Source organism: Hyperolius riggenbachi, chromosome 5 (genome assembly GCF_040937935.1).
Source record: "Hyperolius riggenbachi isolate aHypRig1 chromosome 5, aHypRig1.pri, whole genome shotgun sequence".
Lineage (NCBI taxonomy): Eukaryota > Metazoa > Chordata > Amphibia > Anura > Hyperoliidae > Hyperolius > Hyperolius riggenbachi.
The window spans coordinates 121,966,417-121,993,850 of record NC_090650.1 but is presented as its reverse complement, the minus strand read 5'-3'; the positions used below and the strand labels follow the sequence as shown (position 1 = coordinate 121,993,850).

Below are 27,434 nucleotides of genomic sequence, written 5' to 3'. Positions count from 1 at the left end.
AGCTGCAAGATGGAGGGAGAGAGCTGCAAGATGGAGCCTGCCATTCTCTTTTATTCATAGTTGTATTGCACAAATATATCTACTTTTATATTGCCCTTCACAAGTGTTTTGTGTCTAATCATTAATTTCAAAGGGATAAGGAGGCTCAATTTAGTGACTTTTTTGGTTCCGTTCCTCTTTAAGGCCTGCAGGGGCACGGGTGCCCATCAAATGTATCCAGAAAGCCTCTGGTTGAAGTAGAAGTCTCTGGAGATCACCGCCGCTAATAGGACAACACACCCTCTCATCTCAACTCCTTGAAAAAGAAATGAAGCCATGTCACCCTTGTGATGTGCTTCAAAATGTTTCGACACCGCAATTTTACAAAAAGTCTTCCAATTTGCACCACAATAATTTTCCCCAATTTTATCTTAAGATTGCGGGTAGGGCACCCTAGGGGCGTAACAACAGACACTGCAAGGTATGCTGCATGGGGCCCAGAAGCAACAAGGGGCCAGATGGGGGGAGAAGTTTCTTTTTTCTGTCCTGAGAGACTGACAACTAAGGGCACAGAGAGAAAAAAACTTTCTGCTCTCTGCACAATCGTTCTAAAACTGCATCTGCTCAGCCACTGATAAGGAATCATAGAAGGTTTTGCAAACAAAGATTTGTAGTTAGTCTATATTCAGTGTGCCACAGGGTCTTGTGTATCAGGCCCAGACCCCAACCTCTCTACTCCTGCCCAAGTGCTGTGTACTGTAGTGATGCTGGAGAAGTCAGCAGAGCCAGTTCTGCTCCATGAAAGATGGACAGAGTGAGTGTAATAAGCTGAGGCTAGAAGCACACTCATCTGATGGTTTTCTGTATGTGTTTTCTGTACACCATGTGTGTCTGCATGTGTGAAAACATGCACGTTTTATCACAGAGGCTAATGTAATTGATAGAAAAAATCTGTGCAGTGCTTCACTGCTGACTGTTATCTGCATGGGGAAAATACATTCAAGCGTGCCCTAGCCAATTGAAGAACATTGGTTCACAATTTACCTGTGTAGAAAGTGAGGGGGGGGGGATAGAGGCCCCATCCAAAGTTTTGCAGGGGGGCCCAGTGATTTGTAGTTATGCCCCTGGTGCAGCCTACGTGTTGCAGACTGCAAATAGTACATGAGATAACATGGCTAGTGTATTTGGTATCACTATTGATATATTGTTTAATAGGGTAAGATTTGTTTGCTGCAAAAGAAAGAATAGAGGTGCTCCTCTGATGGCATCTACAGTTGTGACACGTAGAGACACCACAGGGATAAGAGCCCACTGTGGAGAGTCAAATGAGGGCACGTGTTGAAGTAGGAGGCTGGTAAAGGCTAGGAGATAACGTAGACCCCAACGTCCATGCTCTTCTAGCAGAGAAGCAACACCCTTTGTCCAGGACTGTTTTAATCTGTGAGTCTGAGAGTACAGGAAGATATTTTCTCACAATGTCAGATTTTCTTATACTCCAAACTGAATTCTGTGACAAACATCACAGCCTCTGTCCTATTCCGGTCTCGTTTGCCACCCTCTAAAAGCTCACTCCGTGGCCGCCTAGTACCTTGTAAACAAACCCAACTTTAATTAAGAAACCATGCACTGAAAGAGCATGCGAGGAGAATTTGGATCCTGCATCAGGAAAAGACTCCAACCCCTTTTTAGCAAATTTTTAGCTGTAAATACAATTTCTGTGTTAGGTCACTTAGTGATGAATTTTCGCATACATTTTTGCAAACATAATGTAAAATTTGACTTTCGAGTGAAAATGTAATTGAAAATCATTTTGCAATAAGTTTGTGATTTTTTTACTTTTTTTGCACATTTTTGCGCTGAAATAAATGATCTTTGCACGTTCCACAAATGTTTGCTTTGGAAATAAAAATTTGTTTTATTTGACCATATTACGAAAATACTATGTACCGGTATTTTGACAAATATTTTCTCTAAATCGAAGATAACATTTTCAATGCGAAAATGACATTGGCGAAAATTTACAAGCAACACAGTTAGTACTCACCTGATCTCGTAACAAGTGATAATTTCCTTTTTCAAGAGAGGACTGAAATGGCAGATGCTTAAATTGAATGCTGAGAAGAAAGCTGAGAAGGAGACAGAAAGAAAATAGATTTCCAGCAGGGTTTTGTTTATTGAAGGAACCATATGCAGCAATGGGTCTGAGACTCTGAGGCAAGAAAGGCTGGTAATTTTGCCATTTGCAGGCAGAATGTGACAATTTTAATAGTCTAATGCCTGGGGAGCACCGCCCATTACTCTATTGGTGCCATGCAATGCACACTATATCCTGGTAACACTTGGACTTGATGGACAGATGTATTTTCCAACCAAACTATGTAACTAAGTGTGGTGCTAATAAAGTAATGGGCAGTGCTCCACTGTGGGAACAGGCGCACGATTAGGCAAACAACGCTTTTCAACGTGCATCAATGATGACTGGCATGGCGGATCAGTTCTTTAAGATCCTAACGACTCCTGCACAAAGTGCCAAGTTCATTTGAACTTTCATTTACTTCCGTCGCGTGATGTCGCATGTTCCCGCAGGCATGAAGATAGATCAGGGAACCTCTTTCACAGGGAAGCGTTCCCTAATCCATCTGCAGGTGAGTATTCAGCTTAAAGTGAATAGGAAACGCATTTTAAAAAAATGAAGCAAATACTTACCTAAGGAGAGGGAAGGCTCTGGGTCATATAGAGCCTTCTGTCTCCTCTCTCGGTGCTCTCTATCCTGTGCTGGCTCCCCCCTCCCCTCCCCCCCCCCCCATTTCAATCCCCCGCCGAAAGGGTATTCCGAAGTCTTCAGGAGCCGTGTCCTCCCGAAGACGTGCGGCTCCATGATGCACAGGCGTGAGTGTGCAAGAGAGCATGATTGCGCAGGCACAGTACAGGGCCGCCCTTCTTCAGGAGCACTCGGGCTCCCTGAAGACTTCTGAAGCCTCCTTCGGCCTGGTAAAGCAGTATTTGACTAATTTAGTCAAATACTGCTACTGGGCGAGCCAGCACTGGAATGAGGGGACCAGGAGTGGAGCGGGAAGGCTCTATAGGACCCAGAGCCTTCCCTCTCCTTGGGTAAGTATCTAATTTTTTTAAATGCGGTTTCCATTCACTTTAAGGCCTAAGAGTGACTGCACAGTTCACAGGTGAACACAATTGCTTAGGAGTACATTAAGCATCATATTTTTCCTTTATGGATCCGATGATTTTTGTGTCTTTTCTTATCCACACAATATAGGTGTTTATTATTTTATTTTGATTTTAGCCTCCTGCTTTCATTTTATGATTGTTTACTTTTAAGCATTAAACTCTTCCTGGAGAACTTTTAATGAATACAGGTATTGTTGTCTTCTTTCTTTTTATTTTGTTTAAGGAACCATAAAGTTCCCTTAGAATAAACAAATTGATTTGCTTGTCTTTTAAAGAGCTGCAGTTGTGCTACTAAAAAAGTAATTTTCTACCTGGATCAACCTGTACCTATCAAAGAGCATAAAAAAGTCTTGACTTGTATGAATTAATTATATTTGGTGAGCCTGTTCTTCCGTATAATCAGTACAGGCTTTCTCATTTTCATTTCTTAGTCAAAGTGCCACTTGGCATTTTCAGAGCTGTCTTTTAGTATTCATATCTTCGTATCTGAGCTTAGATCTGTATTACCATTTTAGGAGGCGTATCCAGTGTCAGACAGACATTTAATGTGAAATATTAGCAGATATTAAAGAGCACCCGTGTTGCACATATGTTTGCATTCTTAGTATGCAATTAATTTGCATGCTGCAAGTAGAGATGACTGAGTGGTTACATGGCATTGGCTATTGCACCTGGATTGTGATCCTCTGATTCTGATCCACTAATACTTAAGGACAACTATTAGACTATGTAGCTGGGTGATATTAGATAGTGGAAGAGTATAAAGGCAGAGGAACTAGGTCCTTTTGAAAACAGCACCACACATATACAATCGTCAAAAATATGCAATTTATTCAGTACAATACAACATCACTATACACATAAAAACAATTAAAACATAAAGCCACCTGTATCATCAATAATCATGGAATAGCAGCGCTCAATGGATCAATATGTATATATATTAATAATAATAATAAACCTCAGGGGTGCTCATGAAAGAGCCACCCGCTGGGTATGAACCCGGGTTCAATTGATAACCAGTACACAAGTAATAAAGTGCAAGCTGTCTGTAACGATCGGTGGGCGCAGAGAGTATCTGATTACCGGTGATCTGCAGTATCACCGGAAATACAGATATATACCAGATTATAAGTGATCTGCAGTCTCACCGATAATCCGATATACAAACTAACCTCTGTTCACCTGAGTAGAGTGTAGTGTTTGGTGTAACAGTAACACTTAGAGGACAAGGCCTCAATGCAGCAAGGAGTACTGCACAGATTCCTTCCGCAGACCTGAGCTCTCCAAGACGGGAGGAGTCAGACTGACAGCAGGAAGGTATATCTGAAAGTGACCCTCAGGAGGAAGGATCGCTAACAGAGCGAGGAACCGCCTCTAACGGTAAGGTCGGTTCTCGAGGTCGGACAAGCCAGGTCGTACACACACAGACAGATAAAGTACAAGATCAGGAGGCAAAGGCGGAGTCAAAGTACAGGCAGGGTTCAGCAACGAGGTATCAGATATATCGGGGTACAAAATCAGGAGGCAGAAACAGAGTCAAGGAACGAGCCGGGGTTCAGCAACAGAGTATCAGAAATATCGAGGTACAAGATCAGAGTTCAGGAGGATAGTCAAAGCAGGCAAAAGTCATAACATATAATCACAATCAAACTAGTACTTTAGCTATCAACAGAATCTAGCTAAGTGTAGGATTACAGCTCCAGCTGGTCCCGGCACACTTAAGGATCTGACTACAGGTCTGAGTGCTCCCACATATGTGATCGCACGCCAGACAAAGAGCAAGTGAACAACCAGCAGTATATATACTCTAGGACCTTTCCAGGACCTCCCTAATTGCTGGTCCAATGAGAGCAGTGGAATTTGTCAGCTGACCCAGCTGGTCAGCCGACACCCTTCTAACTGCTATTTAAACTCTGCCTCTGTGCTCGCGCGCGTGTAAGTCTGAATCCTGGTGGACTATCAGTCCCAGCCACACCAGTACTGTCATGCAATGTATCTAGTGCGGGGGCCGCCTCTGATGCGGATTCCGCCGTTACCAATGCGGATTCCGCCGCACTGCCCATGCGGCATGCGGCGTTTTTTCCGCGTTGTGACGCCATGCTGGACGCGGAAACAGCCGCCTCACCTCGAGAGACGGCGGCTTTTCCGCGTTTCCTCACAGTACCCCCCTCCCGAGGAGTGGACTCCGGACAACTCCTACCAGGTTTCTCGGGATGTAAGGCGTGAAATTCCCTCCTTAATTCGTCCGCATGCATGCGACTCCCCGGTACCCATTGTCTCTCCTCAATGCCGTACCCTTTCCAATGTACGAGATATTGTACCGAGTTTTGTACAACGCGTGAATCTAAAATCTTTTCTATCTCGTACTCAGGTTGGTCATCCACCAACACAGGAGGAGGAGGAGTGGGACCCACATGGACTGCTGGCTTAAGCAGGGATACGTGGAAGGACCTTACCCCACGCATGCTAGCGGGAAGATCAACAGCGTAAGTGACGTTGTTGATCCTTCTGGCTATCGGGAAAGGCCCGACAAACCTGGGACCCAACTTTCTGAGGGCTGTTTCAGGGCCAAGTGACGTGTGGATACCCAAACCAAGTCTCCTGGTTGGAATCTCCACTCCAAAGACCGTTTCTTGTCAGCTTGACCCTTCTGACTCAGAAACGCCTTTTCCAAACTGTCTCTCACCGTCCGCCAAATGTCTTTAAAAGACCTTTGCCAAGCCTCCAGAGCTGGAAACGGAGTGGAGGCCACTGGTAACGGTGAAAATTTGGGCAATCTTCCAGACACAACCTGGAACGGAGAAAATCCAGTGGAAGAACTTTTCAAATTGTTTTGTGCAAATTCTGCAAAGGGCAGAAATTTGACCCAGTCATTCTGCGCCTCTGCAACGTAGCATCTCAAAAACTGCTCTAACGACTGGTTGACCCTCTCCGTCTGACCGTTGGTCTGTGGGTGGCAGCCCGATGAAAACGACAGCTTCATGCCCATTTGATGACAGAATGCCCTCCAGAATTTAGATACGAATTGGACTCCCCGATCGGACACTATGTTTTCCGGAATGCCGTGTAACCGGAACACGTGTTTGATAAACAAGTCGGCCAATTCCTGGGCCGAGGGGAGTCCTTTCAAGGGCACAAAATGGGCCATCTTGCTGAAGCGGTCGACTACCACCCAAATGATCGACATGCCCTCTGATCTGGGAAGCTCACCCACAAAATCCATGGACAAGTGGGTCCATGGTTCATTCGGGGTGGGTAAAGGCTGCAACCTCCCTACAGGTGCCAGCCGGGAGGGTTTGCTTTTAGCACATACCGCACAATCCTTAACAAATTCTTTGCAGTCGGCTGCCAGAGACGGCCACCAAGCGCACCTGGCCACAAGATCCTGCATTCTAGATGCCCCAGGATGTCCCGCATTCTTGTGTGAATGGAATATCTGTAGCACCCGGAGACGGAATGGCAGAGGCACAAATAAAACCCCCTCAGGCTTCCCCTCAGGGACATCCTGCTGAAAAGGACTCAAGGTCTCTGTCCAGTCTTCCCAAGTCTCTGTTACGGCCAGCACCAAATTTTGTGGGACAATGGTCTCTGGGGCAGAAGGCTGTGCTGTCTCCAACTCAAAGCATCTGGACAGGGCATCTGCCTTAATGTTCTTGCTACCCGGGGTATACGTAATTATGAACCTGAACCTCGAAAAAAACAAAGACCATCGAGCCTGACGGGGACTTAATCTCTTAGCCCCCTCGATGTATTCTAGATTCTTGTGATCCGTGTATACAGTAATTGTATGTTCTGCTCCTTCCAGCCAGTGACGCCACTCCTCAAAGGCAAGTTTAATGGCTAAGAGCTCTCTGTTGCCTATATCGTAGTTTCTCTCTGCCGGAGAGAACCTACGAGAGAAATACGCTCAAGGGTGTAGCCTTCCCTGCAAGCCTGACCGCTGAGACAGCACAGCCCCTACCCCAACCTCCGAGGCGTCTACCTCAACAATAAAAGGATAAGAGGTGTCTACATGTCTCAGGATGGGTGCGGAACAAAACAAATCTTTTAAAGTGGAGAAAGCACTTAATGCATCAGGAGACCAGTGGGTGGTATCTGCCCCTTTTTTCGTAAGACAGGTGAGGGGTGCGATAACCGTTGAATACCCCTTTATGAACCTTCTATAATAATTCGCAAAGCCTAAAAACCGCTGTAAAGACTTCAACCCAACCGGCTGAGGCCATTCCAAAACAGCTGAGACTTTGGCGGGGTCCATAGACAGGCCCGTGGTGGAAATTATGTACCCCAGAAAGGCGACAGATGTGACTTCAAAAATACACTTGTCAATCTTAGCATAAAGTGAGTTTTGTCTTAATTTGTTGAGTACAAATTTCACATGTATTCTGTGCTCAGAGAGGTTGTTGGAGAAAACAAGTATATCGTCTAGATAGACCAGCACAAATCTCCCCAACACCTCTCTGAAGACCTCGTTGATGAGTTCCTGGAAAACGGCCGGGGCATTACATAACCCAAAGGGCATCACCAGATACTCGTAATGCCCGTCTGGCGTGTTAAAGGCCGTTTTCCACTCATCGCCCTTTCTAATGCGCACCAGGTTGTACGCGCCCCGTAAATCCAGCTTTGAGAAGATCTTAGCATCGGTGACCTGCGTAAATAAATCGTCTATCAGGGGTAACGGATAGCGATTCTTTACCGTGATCTTATTTAGTCCCCGGTAATCAATACAGGGCCGCAGGCCCCCGTCTTTCTTTTTAACGAAAAAGAAACCTGCTCCAGCAGGCGATCGGGACGGCCGGATGAAGCCTTTGGCTAAATTGTCACGGATATATTCCTTCATAGCCAATTTCTCTGGCCCAGATAAATTGTACAAATGACCCCGAGGGGGCATACAACCTGAACGTATATCAATGGGGCAATCGAAAGAGCGATGTGGGGGTAACTTGTCTGCAGCCTTGGGACAGAATACATCAGAATATTCCACATATTGCTCAGGTACCCCCTGAACATGAACCCTGGTTTGGCCCAATGTCACCTTCCCTAAACATCGCTGAAAGCAGTGTGCTGACCAAGAAATTAGTTGGCCGGTGGCCCAATCAATGTGTGGAGAATGAAGGTGCAACCATGGCATGCCGAGTATAATGGTGGAGGTTGTCATATGCAACACAAAGAACTGTAACTTTTCCCAGTGCAGTACCCCTATGGTGACCCCCACCTCTGGTGTCTGAGACAGTGGGTGATTCCCTTGCAGAGGAGAGTCATCCACTGCCGTAACCTGGATGGGTGGTTGTACTGGTGTGAGCGGAATACACAATCTCTTAGCAAACTCCGAATCCATAAAATTTGCCGCGGAGCCTGAATCGATAAAGGCTTCCGTGACCTCAGTCTTGTCTTCCCATGTAACGGTACAGGGAAGAAGCAATCGTTTTTCTTCTAGGGGTAAAAGTCGGACGCCCAGGGTGTTACCCCCCACCACTGCTAAGCGACAGTGTTTTCCCGGCTTATTGGGGCAGTTCTGTACTATATGCCCCCCTTCACCGCAGTACAAACACAGCTGTTCGGTCATTCTCCGTCTTCGCTCTACCTGGGTTAATTTTGACCGAGCAATCTGCATCGGCTCGGAAGGAGGCACGACAGGAGAAGGTGAAATAGTAGTAGGTGGAGTCACTGGGACCGTGGTGTAAGATACCCCTCTGAGACGGGAACTACCCCTGGTCTGTTTTTGGTAGCGCAGCCTGCGGTCGATTCGGATGGCCGCTGAGATGGCCTCATCGACTGTTCTGGGCTCGGGCTGGCTTAACATCAAATCAGAGACCTCATCGGACAGCCCCGACAAGAAATGATCTAATAGGGCATAGGTGTCCCACCTGGCCGTAACTGACCACCTCCTAAACTCGGCCGCGTAATCTTCGACCGGACCTTCGCCTTGACGCAAAAGCTTGAGCTTCCGCTCAGAAGTCGAGGCAAGGTCCGGATCGTCGTAAATTACCGCCATAGTTTTAAAAAATTCCTCTACAGAGGTAAGAGCTTTGTCTCCGGCGGGCAGGCTATACGCCCAAGACTGGGAGTCGCCGGACAACAAAGTTTTAATAAACGTGACCCTCTGGGTCTCAGTACCCGAACATTGGGGTCTCAACTCAAAATAGGACAACACCCTACTCCTAAAATTCCGGAAGTCAGATCTGTGGCCGGAAAAGCTTTCAGGTACAGGCATACGTATGTCAGAGCTAGGAGAGGATCGCACATGATCCACTGATGTCTGGAGGGTTTGGACAGACCCTGATAGGGCATCAATAAGAGTTATGTGAGTGCCCAGTACTTGATTGATGTTGTCCACCGAAGCGGCAAGTACACCCAGACAATCAGTGTTTGCGTCCATTTTGTATTTTGGTCTGGCGTTCTGTAACGATCGGTGGGCGCAGAGAGTATCTGATTACCGGTGATCTGCAGTATCACCGGAAATACAGATATATACCAGATTATAAGTGATCTGCAGTCTCACCGATAATCCGATATACAAACTAACCTCTGTTCACCTGAGTAGAGTGTAGTGTTTGGTGTAACAGTAACACTTAGAGGACAAGGCCTCAATGCAGCAAGGAGTACTGCACAGATTCCTTCCGCAGACCTGAGCTCTCCAAGACGGGAGGAGTCAGACTGACAGTAGGAAGGTATATCTGAAAGTGACCCTCAGGAGGAAGGATCGCTAACAGAGCGAGGAACCGCCTCTAACGGTAAGGTCGGTTCTCGAGGTCGGACAAGCCAGGTCGTACACACACAGACAGATAAAGTACAAGATCAGGAGGCAAAGGCGGAGTCAAAGTACAGGCAGGGTTCAGCAACGAGGTATCAGATATATCGGGGTACAAAATCAGGAGGCAGAAACAGAGTCCAGGAACGAGCCGGGGTTCAGCAACAGAGTATCAGAAATATCGAGGTACAAGATCAGAGTTCAGGAGGATAGTCAAAGCAGGCAAAAGTCATAACATATAATCACAATCAAACTAGTACTTTAGCTATCAACAGAATCTAGCTAAGTGTAGGATTACAGCTCCAGCTGGTCCCGGCACACTTAAGGATCTGACTACAGGTCTGAGTGCTCCGACATATGTGATCGCACGCCAGACAAAGAGCAAGTGAACAACCAGCAGTATATATACTCTAGGACCTTTCCAGGACCTCCCTAATTGCTGGTCCAATGAGAGCAGTGGAATTTGTCAGCTGACCCAGCTGGTCAGCCGACACCCTTCTAACTGCTATTTAAACTCTGCCTCTGTGCTCGCGCGCGTGTAAGTCTGAATCCTGGTGGACTATCAGTCCCAGCCACACCAGTACTGTCATGCAATGTATCTAGTGCGGGGGCCGCCTCTGATGCGGATTCCGCCGTTACCAATGCGGATTCCGCCGCACTGCCCATGCGGCATGCGGCGTTTTTTCCGCGTTGTGACGCCATGCTGGACGCGGAAACAGCCGCCTCACCTCGAGAGACGGCGGCTTTTCCGCGTTTCCTCACACTGTCCTAATGACAGTAACCCCTAATCCATCTGCTAAGTGCTATCAATATGATGCAATGTGTCAAAAAGATGCAATATGATCAATCATTCCTATGTGAATACACAATACCTGTGAAGCTGAAACACATTAATATTCAAAAGTGACTATGATACTGCATACAGGACAAGAACCACGGAGGACACATGTGCAATATACTTATCCGGATGAGAGCGCAACATCAGGCTGGCAAGGAGAAGAAGGGCCCCAGGCGGATGTCTCCACCGGTTCCGCGGCTATTACGCCGCTTTATCAAGAGCTGGGGAATTCCTTCTTTATCAAGAGCTGGGGAATGTGTTTCAGCTTTACAGGTATTGTGTATTCACATAGGAATGATTGATCATATTGCATCTTTTTGACACATTGCATCATATTGATAGCACTTAGCAGATGGATTAGGGGTTACTGTCATTAGGACAGCTTGCACTTTATTACTTGTGTACTGGTTATCAATTTAACCAGGGTTCATACCCAGCGGGTGGCTCTTTCATGAGCACCCCTGAGGTTTATTATTATTATTAATATATATACATATTGATCCATTGAGCGCTGCTATTCCATGATTATTGATGATACAGGTGGCTTTATGTTTTAATTGTTTTTATGCGTATAGTGATGTTGTATTGTACTGAATAAATTGCATATTTTTGACGATTGTATATGTGTGGTGCTGTTTTCAAAAGGACCTAGTTCCTCTGCCTTTATACATTACTTGTTGGTCCTAGCACACACATTGATAGTGCTGCAGAGAATTTCCTTCTTGCTAGATAGTGGAAGAGGTTACATAGATTCCCCAAGGAGTTATGGACAAGGGAGCAAAATTGCTCAGAGCCACCGCAGCTCTGAGCTTCCGATAACCGCCACAAATAAACAAGACTCAATGGTTGCTCAGGGCGAATGCAGCCCTGAGCCTCTGCTGCCCAGCACAATGGGTAACAAGACAGACAATAGGCAGGCAGGCTGAATGCTTGCCAATCTAATTGCTGCCCTAGCGATAGCAAGCATTCCCACTGACTTGGACAAGACAAACAAGTAAGAGCATAACTAATAACAACCGCAGCCTATAGTTACGTCCACAGGACTAGTAGGAACAGACAGACAGGAGGAGTGTTTGCCCAGCGATAGCAAACATCCACACTGACACAGACAAGACAAACAGGTAGGAGCTCTGCTGCAACCAACAAGAGGGATCCTTACAGCCCCACCCTCTGTCGTTGCTCTACATAATGTAAATATTAATGGATGCATCGTGGGCGTCATTGCCAGATCTATTCTGACACTTTGACCTCTTCCAATACTATGCAACGCCACGTAATAATGAAATTACACTGGCGCGTGTGAAAGGATGCAGAGCTACAGCATGCGAGCAGGGTCCAGCTCCATCCCCTCTCACTGATATTGGGTCACCTTCTCACTCTAGATCAAGGAGGTACAGACCCTCCGGATTACTGTTGCCACTACAGTTTCCCAATCACTCACATCCCCCAGCACACCAGAAAAAGTTATTGGGAGAGGGGATAAGTGATCATAAAATTTGAATGGAGGGGTTTAAACTTTATCTGGTGAAAGACATGGCAGATTGCACACAAATTATTATGCCGCTCGGGAGATTTTGGTGCAGGGTAAAGCCGAGAAATGTCTAACCGTGTTCCTGCAAAAGTCCCGGCGGCATTAATTACTAGTGGGGAAAGATGTAATTTGGCTTCCACCTATTGCTGGCGGCTGAATTACAGTATTTGTATAGTAATGTGTGCTCTGTCTTTTAATGGTGCCCAAATTACTAAGTACCCCTATAGCCGTCATTCCTATTACTGCCTATGGCTGCGCCCAAATCTCCAGCGCTGTTTTTACGATGCTCCTGACAGGATTCCTTTAACATGCATTTTTGAGTACATGAGCCCTGCTCTGTAAAGTCTGTTGATACAGTTGTTTTTTGAGAACAGGATTGATGCAGGCATGATCAGAAGAGCCCATTTCCGTTTCCGGGACAATTCCACATACCGTCATACCAAAATTCCGCATACCGGCACTTTCCGGCGGTGTTCCGCAGTATTCCGCATGTATTTTCCGTAATTTTTATCCGGAGTTCCGTAATTTTCGAATGATTGTGTCTATGTTGTCTATTGTCAATAAAGTTGTTGTATATTACGGAAACGTGATTGAAAAGTGTACTTTCCTAAATTTCAGCCTTTTTTTACAGAAATGCTGTTTTTTTATATGCGCACTGTTTGGGGGGGGGTGGCGCCCAGGCGGAATTTCGCGTCCATGAGCTTGTTGTCATGATTGGTCAACTTATTCCGCATCTCCTGATTGGTCAATTCATTCCGATTCCGATTTTGCCGGAATTCCGCATTATTCCGCATTCCGGTTTGACGTTTCCGGATTCTGCGGAACAATGCGGAAACCCGGCGGAATTTCGGTATTTTAGCTTCCGCGGAATTCGGAAGCTCATGCCTGGATTGATGTACTCATCTACTTTTTCATTACAGAACTCTTTGAGACTGAGCAGTGCAATGGCTTTCACTCCATACGCTTACAGATTCTTACAACAGAAATTCTTAGACATGACATTTGCCTTTACACATCTGCTAATTGCTGTTATAGGTCATTTTAATAAATCTTGTGCTTCTACCACAAAACACATTGTCCTCAAAACACTCCTTTGTACTATAAAAGGTTAGTAATCCAAACAATTCTATTGAGGTTCCATTGGTGTGGCCTTTTCATTCTATCTTACCCCTCAAACGTTCAATTTTTGGAAGTGTGTTGTAAAGAAAATGAAAGCCTTTTTTTTTTCATCCAAAACACAGCAAAATGTAATTTGTCTAGCATTTGAAACATATTAAATTGTTTTTTTTCTGTCAGTATTTAATAGACTGTTGAAATGCTGTCATGTTTTATAGCAAAAAAAATGTGCAAAGGAGAGAACATACAGTATTAAAAAAAAGGCATTCAAAACAGATGGCAATTCTTTGGGGACTGCAGCAATCATTATAGAAATATAAGGGAGAAAAAAAACCCTATCACGTTTCAAAAGGATCTGCTACAGTTGTCATTATTCATAACAGTAAGAGTAAAGTATAATGTATAGCATACTTTGTCATTCTGTAGCATATGATCATTAATGCCAAGAGCAGCAGCTGGCTTTCAAGCATAATAATGGAGAACATTGGCTAAACTTATTATATATGTCACAACTACTGTATGTACTAGTTGACTAAGCTGTTATGAGTCTCAGGCTTAAAATAATTACAAAGCAATCCTAAATGGTAAAAGCTTGAGTTTACAGTTTGTATTGTAACTAAGGACCTGATTTATTCAGGAAGAATCATACAAATTCAATTTGTTAAAATGTCCCTGAATTTAATTTTAATTTTACCAAATCTTTGGTTCACTTTTTATTTTAATTTTAACTTTTTATTACCAATTTTAAGCTGTGTCCGTACGCTAGATGAAACCAGCCTGTGTATAGCATAGTATGTATATCAACCCCTGACTCCTTTCGGCCAATCATCCAGCAAACAGCCTAACAGATTGCTCGTCCAAGCGCCTGCCAATAGCATTATTCTCCGCACTCACCTGGTTCACACCTGTGCTGCTCGGCCAGCCCTCCAACCCGCTGTATAACCAGGGCCGGTTTAGAGTTTTTGCTGCCTGAGGCAAACTTGTGAGGATGCGCCACCCCTTCCTGAGCTGCAATGATTGCACAGCACCCAAAAATTTGCACCGCACGTTATAGTTGAAGTGAGCCCCCCAAAAACACCCTCTGTATAGCTAGGTGGCCAGGTGCAGGTGCCCCCAGTATTGGTAGCAGCTAGGTACAGCTGCCCCCAGTATAGATTAGCCAGGTACAGTTGCCCCCAGTATAGGTTGGCCAGGCACTCTCTTCACTTCCTGTTTCTGTCTGGTGCTGCCCCCAGACTTTTGCCGCCTAAGGAAGCATCAAAGCATCTATAGAAGTGAATATTGCCAGCACAGGACCAATAGAGAGCTAATACTGCCGTTGAGGGAGGGCCCCTTGGGTCCCCTCTGGCCCAAGGGCCCCGATGTGGTCGCAACCTCTGCACCCCCTATTGCGACGCCACTGGTAGCTTGGCATCCTGCTGGTCTTTCATCAGTAGCGTAGCTAAGGAACTATGGGCCCGATGCAAGTTTTACATGGGGGCCCCCCAAGCACTCTATACATAACAATTGATACGGTGCACCGAAACCTGCCAAGGACAACCACAGTGTCAGAGGTGCAGGAAGGGGATGGGGAACAGCTTGTTAATGATTACAAGTATTTAGAGCATCTATAGAAGTGATTATTACCAGCACAGGACCAATAGAGAACTAATACTGTGTTTGAGGGAGGACCCCATGGGGCCCCTCTGGCCCAAGGGCCCCGATGCGGTCGCAACCTCTGTAACCCGTATTGCTACCCCACTGTCTTTCATGCATCAGTAGAGTGTGAATAGGGAGGGATGCTCATTCAGATTGCGCGGAATTGAAATTTCCACATTTCCGATCAATCACGGAATCGGAAGCATTGGACCAATCAGGAAATGCAGAAATTTTCTGTGAAGATTGGATTACTGCTTTAATTTTAGACTAATCACAAGACTCAGATACTACCGAGTACTCCCAAGTCTTGTGATTGGCCTAAACTTTCCATGGTATTTCGATTACCGCTGTAAAATTCTGTATTCTCTGATTGGCCCAATACTTCTAAGTCAACCCGGGGGTATTGGCCAAACAGGGAATGAAAAAAAATTGGACAACAGAAATTGGAAAAAGGAATTTAAAAAACTGTGAATTCGGTAATTTGCCGGTAATTGGTGGAAATCGGAAATTACAGCAGAATCGTAAATCAGCATTTTCAACCATTCCTATGTCTGAATCGCACACCTTAAAACAAGCATGCAGCTAATGCAGTCAAACTTAAAGAGAAACTCCGACCAAGAATTGAACTTCATCCCAATCAGTAGCTGATACCCCCTTTTACATGAGAAATCTTTTCCTTTTCACAAATAGATCATCAGAGGGCTCTGTATGGCTGATATTGTGGTGAAACCCCTCCCACAAACAAATTCTGAGTACGTACTCTTGGCAGTTTCCTGTCTGTGAACCTTGTTGCATTGTGGGGAAATAGCTGTTTACAGCTGTTTCCAACTGCCAAAACAGCAAGCAGCAACTACATCACTTGCCAGCAGTCAGAATATAAATCTATTGTAAAATATTTTACAATGGGCAAACACTGACTAAATCATTTATACATAATTATTGTAAAAATGAACCACTTTTTTTTATTACATTGTTTTCACTGGAGTTCCTTTTTAAGTCAAATATTTGATCTACATGCTTGGTCAGGGTCTATGACTAAAAGCATTAGAGGCAGAAGATCAGCAGGCCAGCCAGGTAATTTGCATTGTTTAAAAATAATGTTTAAAAATAAATAAATATGGCATCCTCAATGTCCGTCTCACTTCAGTTATCCGTTAAGTTTAAGCGCCTTTAAGAAAACTAAGGGGCCTAATTATTAAAAAAGTGACCCAAGAAATTAAATAAACGTTTATGTTGATATTTTTTGAATTCTTGACAGCTTCTTTTATAATGACACGTATATACAGTAATATGAAGATCTGAATGCTCATTTACTTGTATTGGTAGCCTTTAGGTCTTACCATCTACAGTTATAAATAAACCAACGCCCCTGATCTCCACTATTTCCTGTGGAATCTGCCACTATCATAGGTACAATCTATATGGCAGGCGGGTATGTTCTATTCTCCACTTCACTGTTATCATGACCTGCAAAAAAGTGACCATAAATAATAGTATTTTCAGATGTTAAGATACTTCTCCAAAAATCATCATTTTAACCTTATTGGTACTTTTATAAAAAAAATAAACTCTGAAGAAATAATGGCATTTGTCTGGTAACCAGCCTGTTTTTCACCTTTATAAATATACTTTTTATGCTGTACTACCTACCTAATGCCACATTTTGGGATCCAGTGATGTTTCATTGAACATCTAAAGTTTAGAGAAATTGGGATTTTCCCTTTTACAATATTTTCGATCAAACAGAAGCATTTCTGTGAAAATGCTTTTTTGCTTGAGAGAAATACATTGAAGTCATTGGGGAAGTGAAACCGTTTTGATACTTTGATGTTTATGGATAAAGTTTTCTATCTCAATACAGACAACCTTGATCATTTTAACAAGATTTATAAGAGCTGCAAATGCTAAGCAAGTTTAGTTTTGCTTCAATATTGTCAGGCTACCTCTATGAGCAAGGGGGGCAATTGCCCCTGGGCCCCAGAGGCCTCCCCCCCCCCCCCCCCAAGCATCTCTTACTTAAAAATAGTGCTCCCCCATCCGCCTATATGTAGAGATGCACAAAGAAAGCATTGGTATAACTCATCTGTCAGCATAGCCCGGGAAGTTCAACTAGTCTTCTCTACTTTGCACAGTTTAGCGTCTCCTCTGCTGCCTTCTAGTGGTGCCTCTCATTATTACACTGCTGGAGAGGAGTCAGAGAGGACACGCTGTGACTGTGCGACGTGGAGAAGATTTGCTGAAGTTCACAGCGACGCTGATATGAGAGTTGTAGCCTTGCTCCTCACTGCTCTGCATATGTGGGGGAGGAAGAGGTTACCTAATCATGGGGTGAGGGCACATCGATCTATTTACCTACCATCTGGCTATCTATACTGGACTTGGAGGGGAGGATTGTCTAATCATGGGGGACACATCTGGCTATCTACTACAAGGGGAGCTACATAATCATGAGGGACACATCTGGCTATCTATACTAGTGGGCACCTAATAATGGAGTACACATCTGGCTATCTATACTTGGGGACACTTAATAATGGGGTACACATCTGGCTACCTATATTGGGAGGGGGAGCTACATATTCATTTGGACATGCCTGGCTATCTATACTAAGACGGAGACTACCTAAGGGGGAATTGGAGTTCCATCAGTGGTTGGCAGGGGTGGTTTACTTTAGGGGGGCCCCCAAGTTACTTTTGCCCTTGGGCCCCACTGGGGCTAAAACTGGCCCTGCATGTGGGTTGATATTTGGTACGTATTTTTATCCATACGGTTTTATAATCTGCCTTTTTATATACCGTTTGCAGTACTGGACTCTGTTGTTAAGACTCTTCTGGTTAACCATGTTCTGTTTGTTTGTTCAGATGGGTAAGATGATCAAATTTACATCCTTTGTGTATTCTTCTCTTTGAAGTTTTTGCATATATATTTTTTGTAACATCTTTGTGCAATTTATGATTACTCTGCACTTTTGATCTGCATCTAAAGGTTGAGCACAATTACTTTGCTATTTTTTTCTCCATTCATTGTCAAATGTAATTGTAATTTGTAATTTCCTCTTTTTTTTCTCCAGGACCTGCTTAAACGATGTCACTCGGCAGAGGCCTCCTACCTCTTCCAGCAGGATAAATTCTATGATGTTCGGTGTGACACAGGGGACAAATCTATTCAGTGCAGTCGGCGTGCAGATGCATTCAAATTCTGGTTGATGTGGAAAGCTTTGGGGACCATTGGGCTTGAAGAAAGAGTAAACCGTGCTCTAGCCTTATCAATGTAAGACAGTTACGTTGTTGTTTTTTTCAGTGTACGATGGGGATGCACTATAGTCATATTAATTTCACTTTTACCCAATACAAGTTTATGTCAGTATTTAACACTTCTATGTGGAACACAGAGCTGTAGTCAATATCTGTCACAAAGGTTTCAAGTCTACTAAAGTAAAACAGAAATTACTTACCTAAGTATAATGGTTGTCAAAGACTTTAATCAGTTGTTGGCCATGAAAAGTATCTGTCCACCATGATACCACACTAGCATATGAGGAGACATTTCAACAGCATTGCCAGATGGATATATAGGAAGGGGAGAGACTGCAAAAGCAGTAAGTCATACTAATCCAGCAGCTGACTAATTCTCCAAGTAGGATTGGCCCTAGTGATTTGTGTACGTTTGAGTCACCCTCCAGGTTGGGTCCTGGGTAAGGTTTTCCACTAAACACAAATTGGATGCAGAATGGATGCAGAAAAACTGACTCCAATGAATGCCTATGGGCCTGTTTTCACTAAACTCAATTTTTCTGATGCAGATTTTCACATAGGCATTCATTGGAGTCAGTTTTTCTGCATCCTTTCTGCATCCAATTTGCGTGTAGTGGGTACAGGCCCTAAGGTTGATAGGTAGAATATTGATAAAGTGGCATCAGCACAATTGGGCACACCCTCTACCACCAATGCTGGGGTCCAATACAGTACCCACAGGTTGCGCTTCACAATCCCCTTAGTCACAAGTTACCACACAGTCCACCGTTCACAATTCAGTGGTGCGCACTGTCACAGGAGCCCTAGTGGTCTGACCGCACTTAGCCTTCTAAACGGTGCCAGCGCACAGATCGTGCGAACTCTGGTCGCAGTCAATGTGCAGGAACCGTTAAGAATTAGCCGCAGACAAACCAGCAGGGAGCCTGTGAGACACGGGTAATTACAACGTACACAGGATTCCACGGTATCTACCACCACCACTGGTATGGGCCAGTGGACCCGATTTACTGACTGACTAGTCCTGAGAATAAAACGGTTAAACACACGGTATTCTGTCTAGCCAACAACAAACAAACAGTAGCGTATCTTCAGAGACCTGGGATCAGTTCTGTGTGTGCTGATAAGCAGGGTAGCGGACAGTGACGGACTTGGAGAAAGTCGTTTATTCACGCAATATAAATAATTAATATATACAGACAATTATTAAAATCAACAATTAATTAATTAAAACAGTAATAGCCAGTATAAAAAATAAAAGAAGGGAGAAAAATACTTAGTTCCTGGAAAGATGTCCTTTTTGTGGGAAAAATCAGAGTTCTGGGTTTCAATCAAAGTTCAGAGTTCAGACCAGGTGGATGCCAGCATATCCTCAAGCTGGCAAAGATGAGTTCAAGATGTTTTCAGGGTGAAGGACACTGAGTTTGGCCCCTCTGCCATTCTTATGCCCCTGATTCAGTAGGAGGGAGTGAGGGCGGGCCCCCACACCCCCTTAGAACATGAGATGAGTCCTCCCCTTGTCCTGGGAACCAGAAATCATGCCTTAACCATATATGGGCTCTATCTCACAGAACCGTACAGGTCAGGGCAGATTTACTAATATTTTCAGGTCTGCCTCGATGTACCCAGCAGCCTGATACCAAACATGAGGGGTGGGACCCCTGTGGTATCATTAGGGCACTGTTGAACTGCCTAATGGGCAGTCCTTACCTCAGAAGGTTCTGAAATGTTCTCAGAACCAACGCCAGATAGGGCCAAGCATGCTCTGCTAGTTTGGAGGGTCTGCCAGCCTGGCAACACAGAAAATATGATACATATAGCAGTTTATGGAATATGAGATACCCCTGGGATTGATAGCAGGTCATTCCCAGGCAAAGGCTCTTTGAAGTTTGGGGCAGCTAGCTAGGTGTCAGCTCCCCTGCTGGGAGGGAGCCAGAGGGTCTGCCTTTTCTCCCAACTAGATTGCTTCTGTCATGGTCTATACCTAAATGGATGGGCCATCAGCACAGCTTGAAGCCAGGGACTCTCTGGGCCCAGGCTCATTAGCATATCAAAAGAGCCATCCAGCAGTTGGGCTGGTGCTATCTCTCTGCTGAAAAAAGACTTCAGCTGCCCCTACACACTCAACCCAGATTGTATCGATTTGAAGCGCAATCGATGCAGAGAATCGAGTGCGATCGCTTTTCTTCATGGGCGGTTACAGGACGCGCCTGCGGCCCCGCAACCATCCGTGACACGCACTATTTAGACTACCATGTCCATCAAATCCAATTATTCCCTTATAGTTGCGCAACGCTCAGTCCTCAGGTCCTTCACAATGTGGCCCACTGACCAAAATAAATGCACCTTAATGAACAGAAAACATATATAGTGTAGTCTGTTTTAGCAACAATAGAGATTAGCACCTTTTTAGTGACACACACAATCTAAGAGCAGTTTGTATAAGAAACCAGGGTTAGAGGCCTAACACCACCTACTTCAGGCACCCTCCCCCCCAGTTATCCCTGCTCACCAGCAGTAAAACACGGCAGGCTTCTCATCAAATCCACCAAGTGCTAGATGCTTAATACAGTGTAGTCACCAGGGGTTATAAGCTCAGGACATGATCTAGGAAACTCAAAATAGGAGTGTTCATATGTAAAACCGTAAATTTAATAAAACATTAAAAACAGTAATGCCCGTACATGAAATAACATAAGAACAGCGTATATATCACCATCTTTGGGTCAGGTGGATTGCAGTGTTCCCTATCCCCTTTCCCCGTGTCCCGCTTGGTGTTTCGGCCTTGGCTCCACCCTACCGGTTTCGTCATGCAATGACTCATCAGGGGTTGTGCAGCTACTCACCACTGCTTTTTTTCCCCGAGCCCCCTACAGTACTCCTTTAAATACACTGAAACCTGATATTTCAGTTTTCGGTTTGTACTTCCTAAACGTTGAAGAGATTTGTATATCTGAGCTAGCATTTTCTCCACATTATTTGGCTTTTTTTTCATACAGTCTTTCTATACCCTGTTATTTGCTTTAATCCATTTAAATATATGCATGTATTGTGTAACTCTAATATGGAGCATACAGCCATGGTGAGCAGAGATATATGGAGATATTACAGCACTCCTCACTGCTGAAGGTCTTGCTAGTCATGAGACACCATGGAGCCTTTGTGCTTTACCCATATTACACATCACTTTTGATTGTAAAGACCCTTTGAAAAGAACATTAGGTTTTGTGTTATGTCACATTACATTAAAGGATGATACATGGTTTAAAAGCTGTAAAGAGCAAAGTTGGAAATAGAGCAATTATACTTTCTTCGGTGCACTCCATGGATAAATCCCAATGAGAAATAGGGAAAACTAGGAATGAATACCTAGTGAATCACCTAAGCTAGAATTTATCTTAGACTGAGAAACTGGTATGTTTCAGTCATTTCCAGCATTTACTGGTTATCAACTTCAAGAATATTTCTTACTAAGAATTGCCCTCGATAACTTCACATTTCTGCATTTCTCCATTATATGACCCCCCTCCCCTGACATAGTTTCAACCTACAAACCAGCTGTAGGTCAATGGGAGAAGTATGGTTAGTGTTTTAGGACAGGTCCTCCACACATAGGGATCATGTATTGCATTTGCATCTTGAGTCAGATATCCTGTTCTAACCTGCTGAGCTGAACTTCACACTATTCTGCTGTACTTTGATTAGCACTAAGGAACTAATAGTTAAGCAGAAAAAAATGACTTAAAGAGGAACTATAATGACATACAATATTTGGCAGTAAATTATTCAGGATACCCACTTTTACGTTAAATATCCTGGTTTCAGCATCAGAAACACTATAGCTATATATTGCTGTACAGTATATTGGAATGAAATCCTACCCTTCCACTGAGGCTTAGCCTAGGCTGTTTATTATGCTGAATTCTCTCATACAGAGCATTCTGGAAAACTAGCTATATAATTTCTACTGGCTGTAAAACTCTCAGTAAATCAACCTTTATCACCTGCTAGTACTAAAGATGTTGCCTTTACAATGGGCAACCACTGACTATTTACAAACTGAGAAGTCATTACAAGTATGTTTTAGCCCCGTAACACTAGAGATGGTCAATGGGATCCTAATAATTGTGTTGTGCATGCAAATTGAATGCATACATGCAAATGTATGCACATCCTGCTGAATCTGATTGGCCCAAACTCAAGCATAAAATACTATTTACTATATATATATTTACTATTCACTATATACTATACTATTGCATTTAAATGCAAGCTGCAATTACTAACATCTCATTGATTTCTACCCGTCGTGACAATTCTAATTTAGATGACTAATTATTAGGCTAGGTGTCATTTTTTTTGTCCCTTATGAAAATGTTTATTCTTTTTCTCAGGACAAACTAATGGCTGGGAAATCTTGCTCTCCCGTCACTTCTCTATAAACAGTAACTCATACACTTAATTGTTTTAAATTGATAATTAAATGGTATTGGAACCCTTTTAACAGAGAAATGTAGTGGAGTGAAAACTGTCGCTTATATGGTGGTGTTGTCACCATGATAACAGACAAGACACCATTGCAACTGCTGGCAGCAAATACAGGTGCAAGTCATCAGTATATATAGAGGTGATACATATACTGTAGCTGCAAATTACCAGGGTAAACTTCACTTCGAATTTTAAGAGGGAAAAATGTCAATGAAGCAAGTAGTTGGTGGCATATTGACAAAGAAAAAATACAGGACCAAGAATAAGTACTACAGTTTACATGAGTGAACTCCAATACAATACACCAAGCCGACTGATCGCTCCTCAATTAGAATCAAACAGTGATGAATACCTATAATACTTGACAAACTCCAATTCCACAGATTTCAATAGAAATCTCTCTAGCATTGACCAAATTGCCAGCACTTTATTGCTCGATGCTGTTTAAAGGGACTCAGAGCATCTCTCATGGGTGTGCCTTTAAAGAGACTCCGACCAGTACTGCAAAGTATTTAAAGACGCATACCTTTCTGTAGCTTGTGCTCTCCTCTTTCATTTGATGCCTGAATCGCCTTTCTACACCAAATAGTTTTTCTTTGATTTTAATTTAAAAATGGTGGCTATGTCATAAATTTCGGGTTACCCCTGTCTTCTCTGTTAGAGAAGTGCATCACTGAATGAAGCAGGAAGAGGAAGTGACACACATGGCTATTGCAAGAGGCTCCTTCAGAGGGGTCATAGCACGACTTTGTTGAAAGTCATCTGGCTTAAAGACATACTCAAGAGAGGTGCTCGGAGTCCCTTTAAATCTATGTGGTCATCAATGTCCCACCAATCCTGCCCCACCTCCCTCACACAGAGGAACAGGTAAGAAAAGGCACCCTCAAAATCTAAAAAGTCTAAAAACTGTTTAAAATAAAGAATCTTACCTCAGATAAGGAATGGGATTTCAAAATAACACATTTTGGAAACTTAAACATTGACTTGTTGGGTCTTACCTGCTTACTCAAGTCAGGTCAAGATCACTGTGTCTTTCAGGAGAACACCACGGAACTGGATGGAGTGCCTAATTAGGGGTTCCTCCCTGGCATTTACTTCCAGTATTTTGTTGTATTTATTGGAGAACGATCGACAACAGTGTTAGGAAGATACTTCAACTGATCTGCATGGGGACAGATTTCTCCACTTGCTTTTGAACATATCCAAACAGATCAATAAACTGTCCAAAATCAATGGAAGTTTAATCAATCAGATATGTTAGGTGGTGTAGATGTCCAGAAGCTTTGATCAAAGTGATGAATCGGCTGCAATAATCAATACATGCATGCTAGAGATTCAATAGCAAAACATAACGGTACCTTCAGAGATGCTGACTATGCCATGTTACCCTTTTAGGAAGCCATTTCATTTGGGGAAGCAAATGTCTCCTCGCTTGCCTGCAGTACTTGCTAGGGTCATAGTATGTCATCAGAGTTGATTGCATCTGCATTAAAACCCAGAAAGGTCCTAGCAGTGTTCAGAAACAGGTGCTATATGCAGGAATCAAACTATTTCTCCTGACTGTATCCTTAGCTGCTCTGATTGCGAATCCATTCTGAGACATGCCAACTGTGCCAGGCACGGGACTACATTCTGCATCTAGCTACCAGTCTCTGTTTCATTTTTACATGTGACTCCTTTCCTCAAGACTGTTCTTTCATCACAGAGATATGGTCAGAATCCTACAAAAATCTACAGTAGCTAAATCAGATGAAGTGCTTTTAATTCTTCTCTCCAATCAAGTAGTCTGAAAAGCAGTAGCACTTGTGATTCAGAAGTGCAGTAATATCCAATTAAATATGTTGTATTTCAATGGGCTGCACCATTCATTCACATAAGTACTACCTATCCCTACAAGTATAGAACATTTAAAAGATCTTTTCAAAGTGTTCAGAACAAATGATGATTAGAGATGGCCCAAACCTCCGATTTTAGGTTCGTCAAACATTCAATTTGCGCAAACTTTCGCCAACTGCAATACACTTCAATGGGGAGGCAAACTTTGAAAACTAGAAACACTTATGCTGGCCACAAAAGTGATGGAAAAGATGTTTCAAGGGGTCTAACACCTGGAGGGGGCATGGCGGAGTGGGATAGACGCCAAAAGTCCCGGGGAAAAATCTGGATTTGATGCAAAGCAGCGTTTTAAGGGCAGAAATCACATTGAATGCTAAATTGGAGGCCAAAAGTGCTTTAAAACATCTTGCATGTGTATACATCAATCAGGGAGTGTAATTAGAATACTGCTTCACACTGACACACCAAATTCACTGTGTAATGCACCGCAAACAGCTGTTTGCGTAGTGACAGCCATGCTGGACTGGTGAGCACCATGGAGAGATTGCTCTTCCTCACTCAGTGATGTCAGGTAATGTCTGACTGCCTTATCAACTTTCAATGGTTCTTTCTCCTCCATTGTTAATGCTTACATCTATTTTTTTTAAATTACATTTTCTGCTGGCTGTTCAGTACCTGTAACGAGAATCTGTTATGGAGGGCAAGTCTGCCATTGTGTGTGACCACGGGTAATGGCCGGGGAATCAGGGTTCGATTCCGGTCCGGAATAGGAGCCTAAGAAACGGCTACCACCACCACACATCCAAGGAAGGCAGCAGGCACACTGTGGGCAAAGGAGCAGGAACGGCTACCACACATCCATGGAAGGCAGCAGGCATGGCATGCACGTCCCGAGGTAGTGACCAAAAATAACAAAGATGACTTTCTAGGCCCTGCTGAATATGACACTGACTGTACTACCTGTAACGAGAATCTGTTATGGAAGCCAAGTCTGCCATCCATTCAAGTGAAAGGTATGCACTGACTGCCAGGTATAATACAATGTGCAGTCACAGATGCAGTGAAAAGTATGCAGTGACTGGTATTACAATACAATGTGCAGCTGTCACACAGGTGCAGTTAACAGCTATGCTCGGAGTGGTATACACAGCGAGCGGTCACACAGGTACTGTGAACAATTATGCAATGACTGGTATTACAATGTGCACCTGTCACACACAGACAGGTACCCGACAGGCATAGTGACACTGCTTGCGCTCACGTAGGTAGGTGGGTGCACTGACTGAAGTGAACAACAGGTAGGTAGGTATATGCAGTGACAGGACAGGCACAGTGACACTGCGTGCACTCACGTAGGTAGGTGGGTGCACTGTGAACAACAGGTAGGTAGGTAGGTATATGCAGTGATGGGTATTACAATGTGCACCTGTCACACACAGACAGGTACCGGAAAGGCACAGTGACACTGCATGCACTCACGTCGGTAGGTGGGTGCACTGTGAACAACAGGTAGGTAGGTATATGCAGTGATGGGTATTACAATGTGCACCTGTCACACACACAGGTAGTCACTGAATGTGCTGGGCCTGGCTGGCAGTGGCACACACAGTAGGAATTACCAAGGCTGTCTATGCAACACAAGTGTCAGTGGGACACACACAAAAAAAAATAGATCACAAGAACAACATTAGCTCTCAAAAGAGCTGTTGTCGGGTGCTTTTTTAGCAATAAGAATCAGCAAGGAGCAAGCTAAGAAGCCTACAAGAGCCTAACTAAGATTTCCCTATGAGAGTCTGCAGCAGCTTTCCCTTCTCTAATTAATGCAGGCACACGAGTGAGTGAAAAGCCTGACGCTGCCTGCCTTTTATAAGTGGGGGAGTGGCTCCAGGAGGGAGTGTAGCCTGATTGGATACAATGTGCCAGCTGACTGTGATGTAGAGGGTCAAAGTTGACCCTCATGATGCACTATGGGGGCAAACCGAACTTCCAGAAAAGTTTGCGTTCGATTGCGAACGTGAACCACCGAAATTCGGTGGGAACCATTCGCCGGCGAACCGTTCGGGCCATCTCTAATGATGACAGCATTTTTCTCTGGAGTAGATGCACTATAATGCTAGCTTTTCTACAAACCCAAACACTAAGTATATAAAAATCACAGAGGAATTTTGAACTACTCAAAGAAGAACAAAGTGTTTCCATTTATAGAATACCAAGCTGAGAAAATGACCCAAAATTCTATTGTACATCAGAAAACACTGCTAGTAGACACACTTAAAGGGAACCCAAGGCACAGGTGATACGGAGGCTGCCATATTTATTTGCTTTTAAACAATACAAATTGCTTTTCTGTCCCCCTGATCCTACATCTTTAATGCTTTTGGCCATAGACCCTAAACAAACATGCAGTTCAGGTGCTCTGACTCAAGTCTGTTTGGATTTACCACATGTTTCTTTCAGGTGTGTGATTCAGACACTACTGATGCCAGAAGATCAACAGCCCTGCCAGATAACTGGTATTGTTCACAAGGAAACAAAGATGGCGGCCTCCATATTATTCTCACCTCGGGTTCCCTTTAAGTAATCTCTGCAGAGGTCTCCTGGACTTTAATGTTCAGCAATGTAATATAAGAATTGTTTTTTACACAGCTCAAATAAGGGAAAGTTAGCTAGTTATTGGTGAGTATTTTCCCAGATAATCAGTTTTTCAAATTCTCACATCTGTTACCCTAGCTAGCGCAGTCATCTCTGGTATAGACACAGTTTTCTACTTTGGTAGTTATCCTATTCATCACGAAAATAGACAATGTTCTTACATGTAA

General features: G+C 43.9%; 1 protein-coding gene across 12 annotated transcripts in view; it reads left to right on the top strand.

The window, feature by feature from the left end:
* GADL1 (glutamate decarboxylase like 1) overlaps positions 1 to 27,434 on the top strand; it is a 437,687-nt gene that overhangs the window by 296,792 nt on the left and 113,461 nt on the right. For all 12 annotated transcript variants that reach the window (XR_011020806.1, XM_068236211.1, XM_068236209.1 and 9 more), the window contains one exon: positions 18,111 to 18,310. Coding sequence is in view for 11 of the 12 variants with exons in the window: in XM_068236211.1 (XP_068092312.1) it covers positions 18,111 to 18,310 (200 nt within the window). In the remaining variant the exon portion in view is untranslated. The remainder of the gene's footprint in view (positions 1 to 18,110; positions 18,311 to 27,434) is intronic.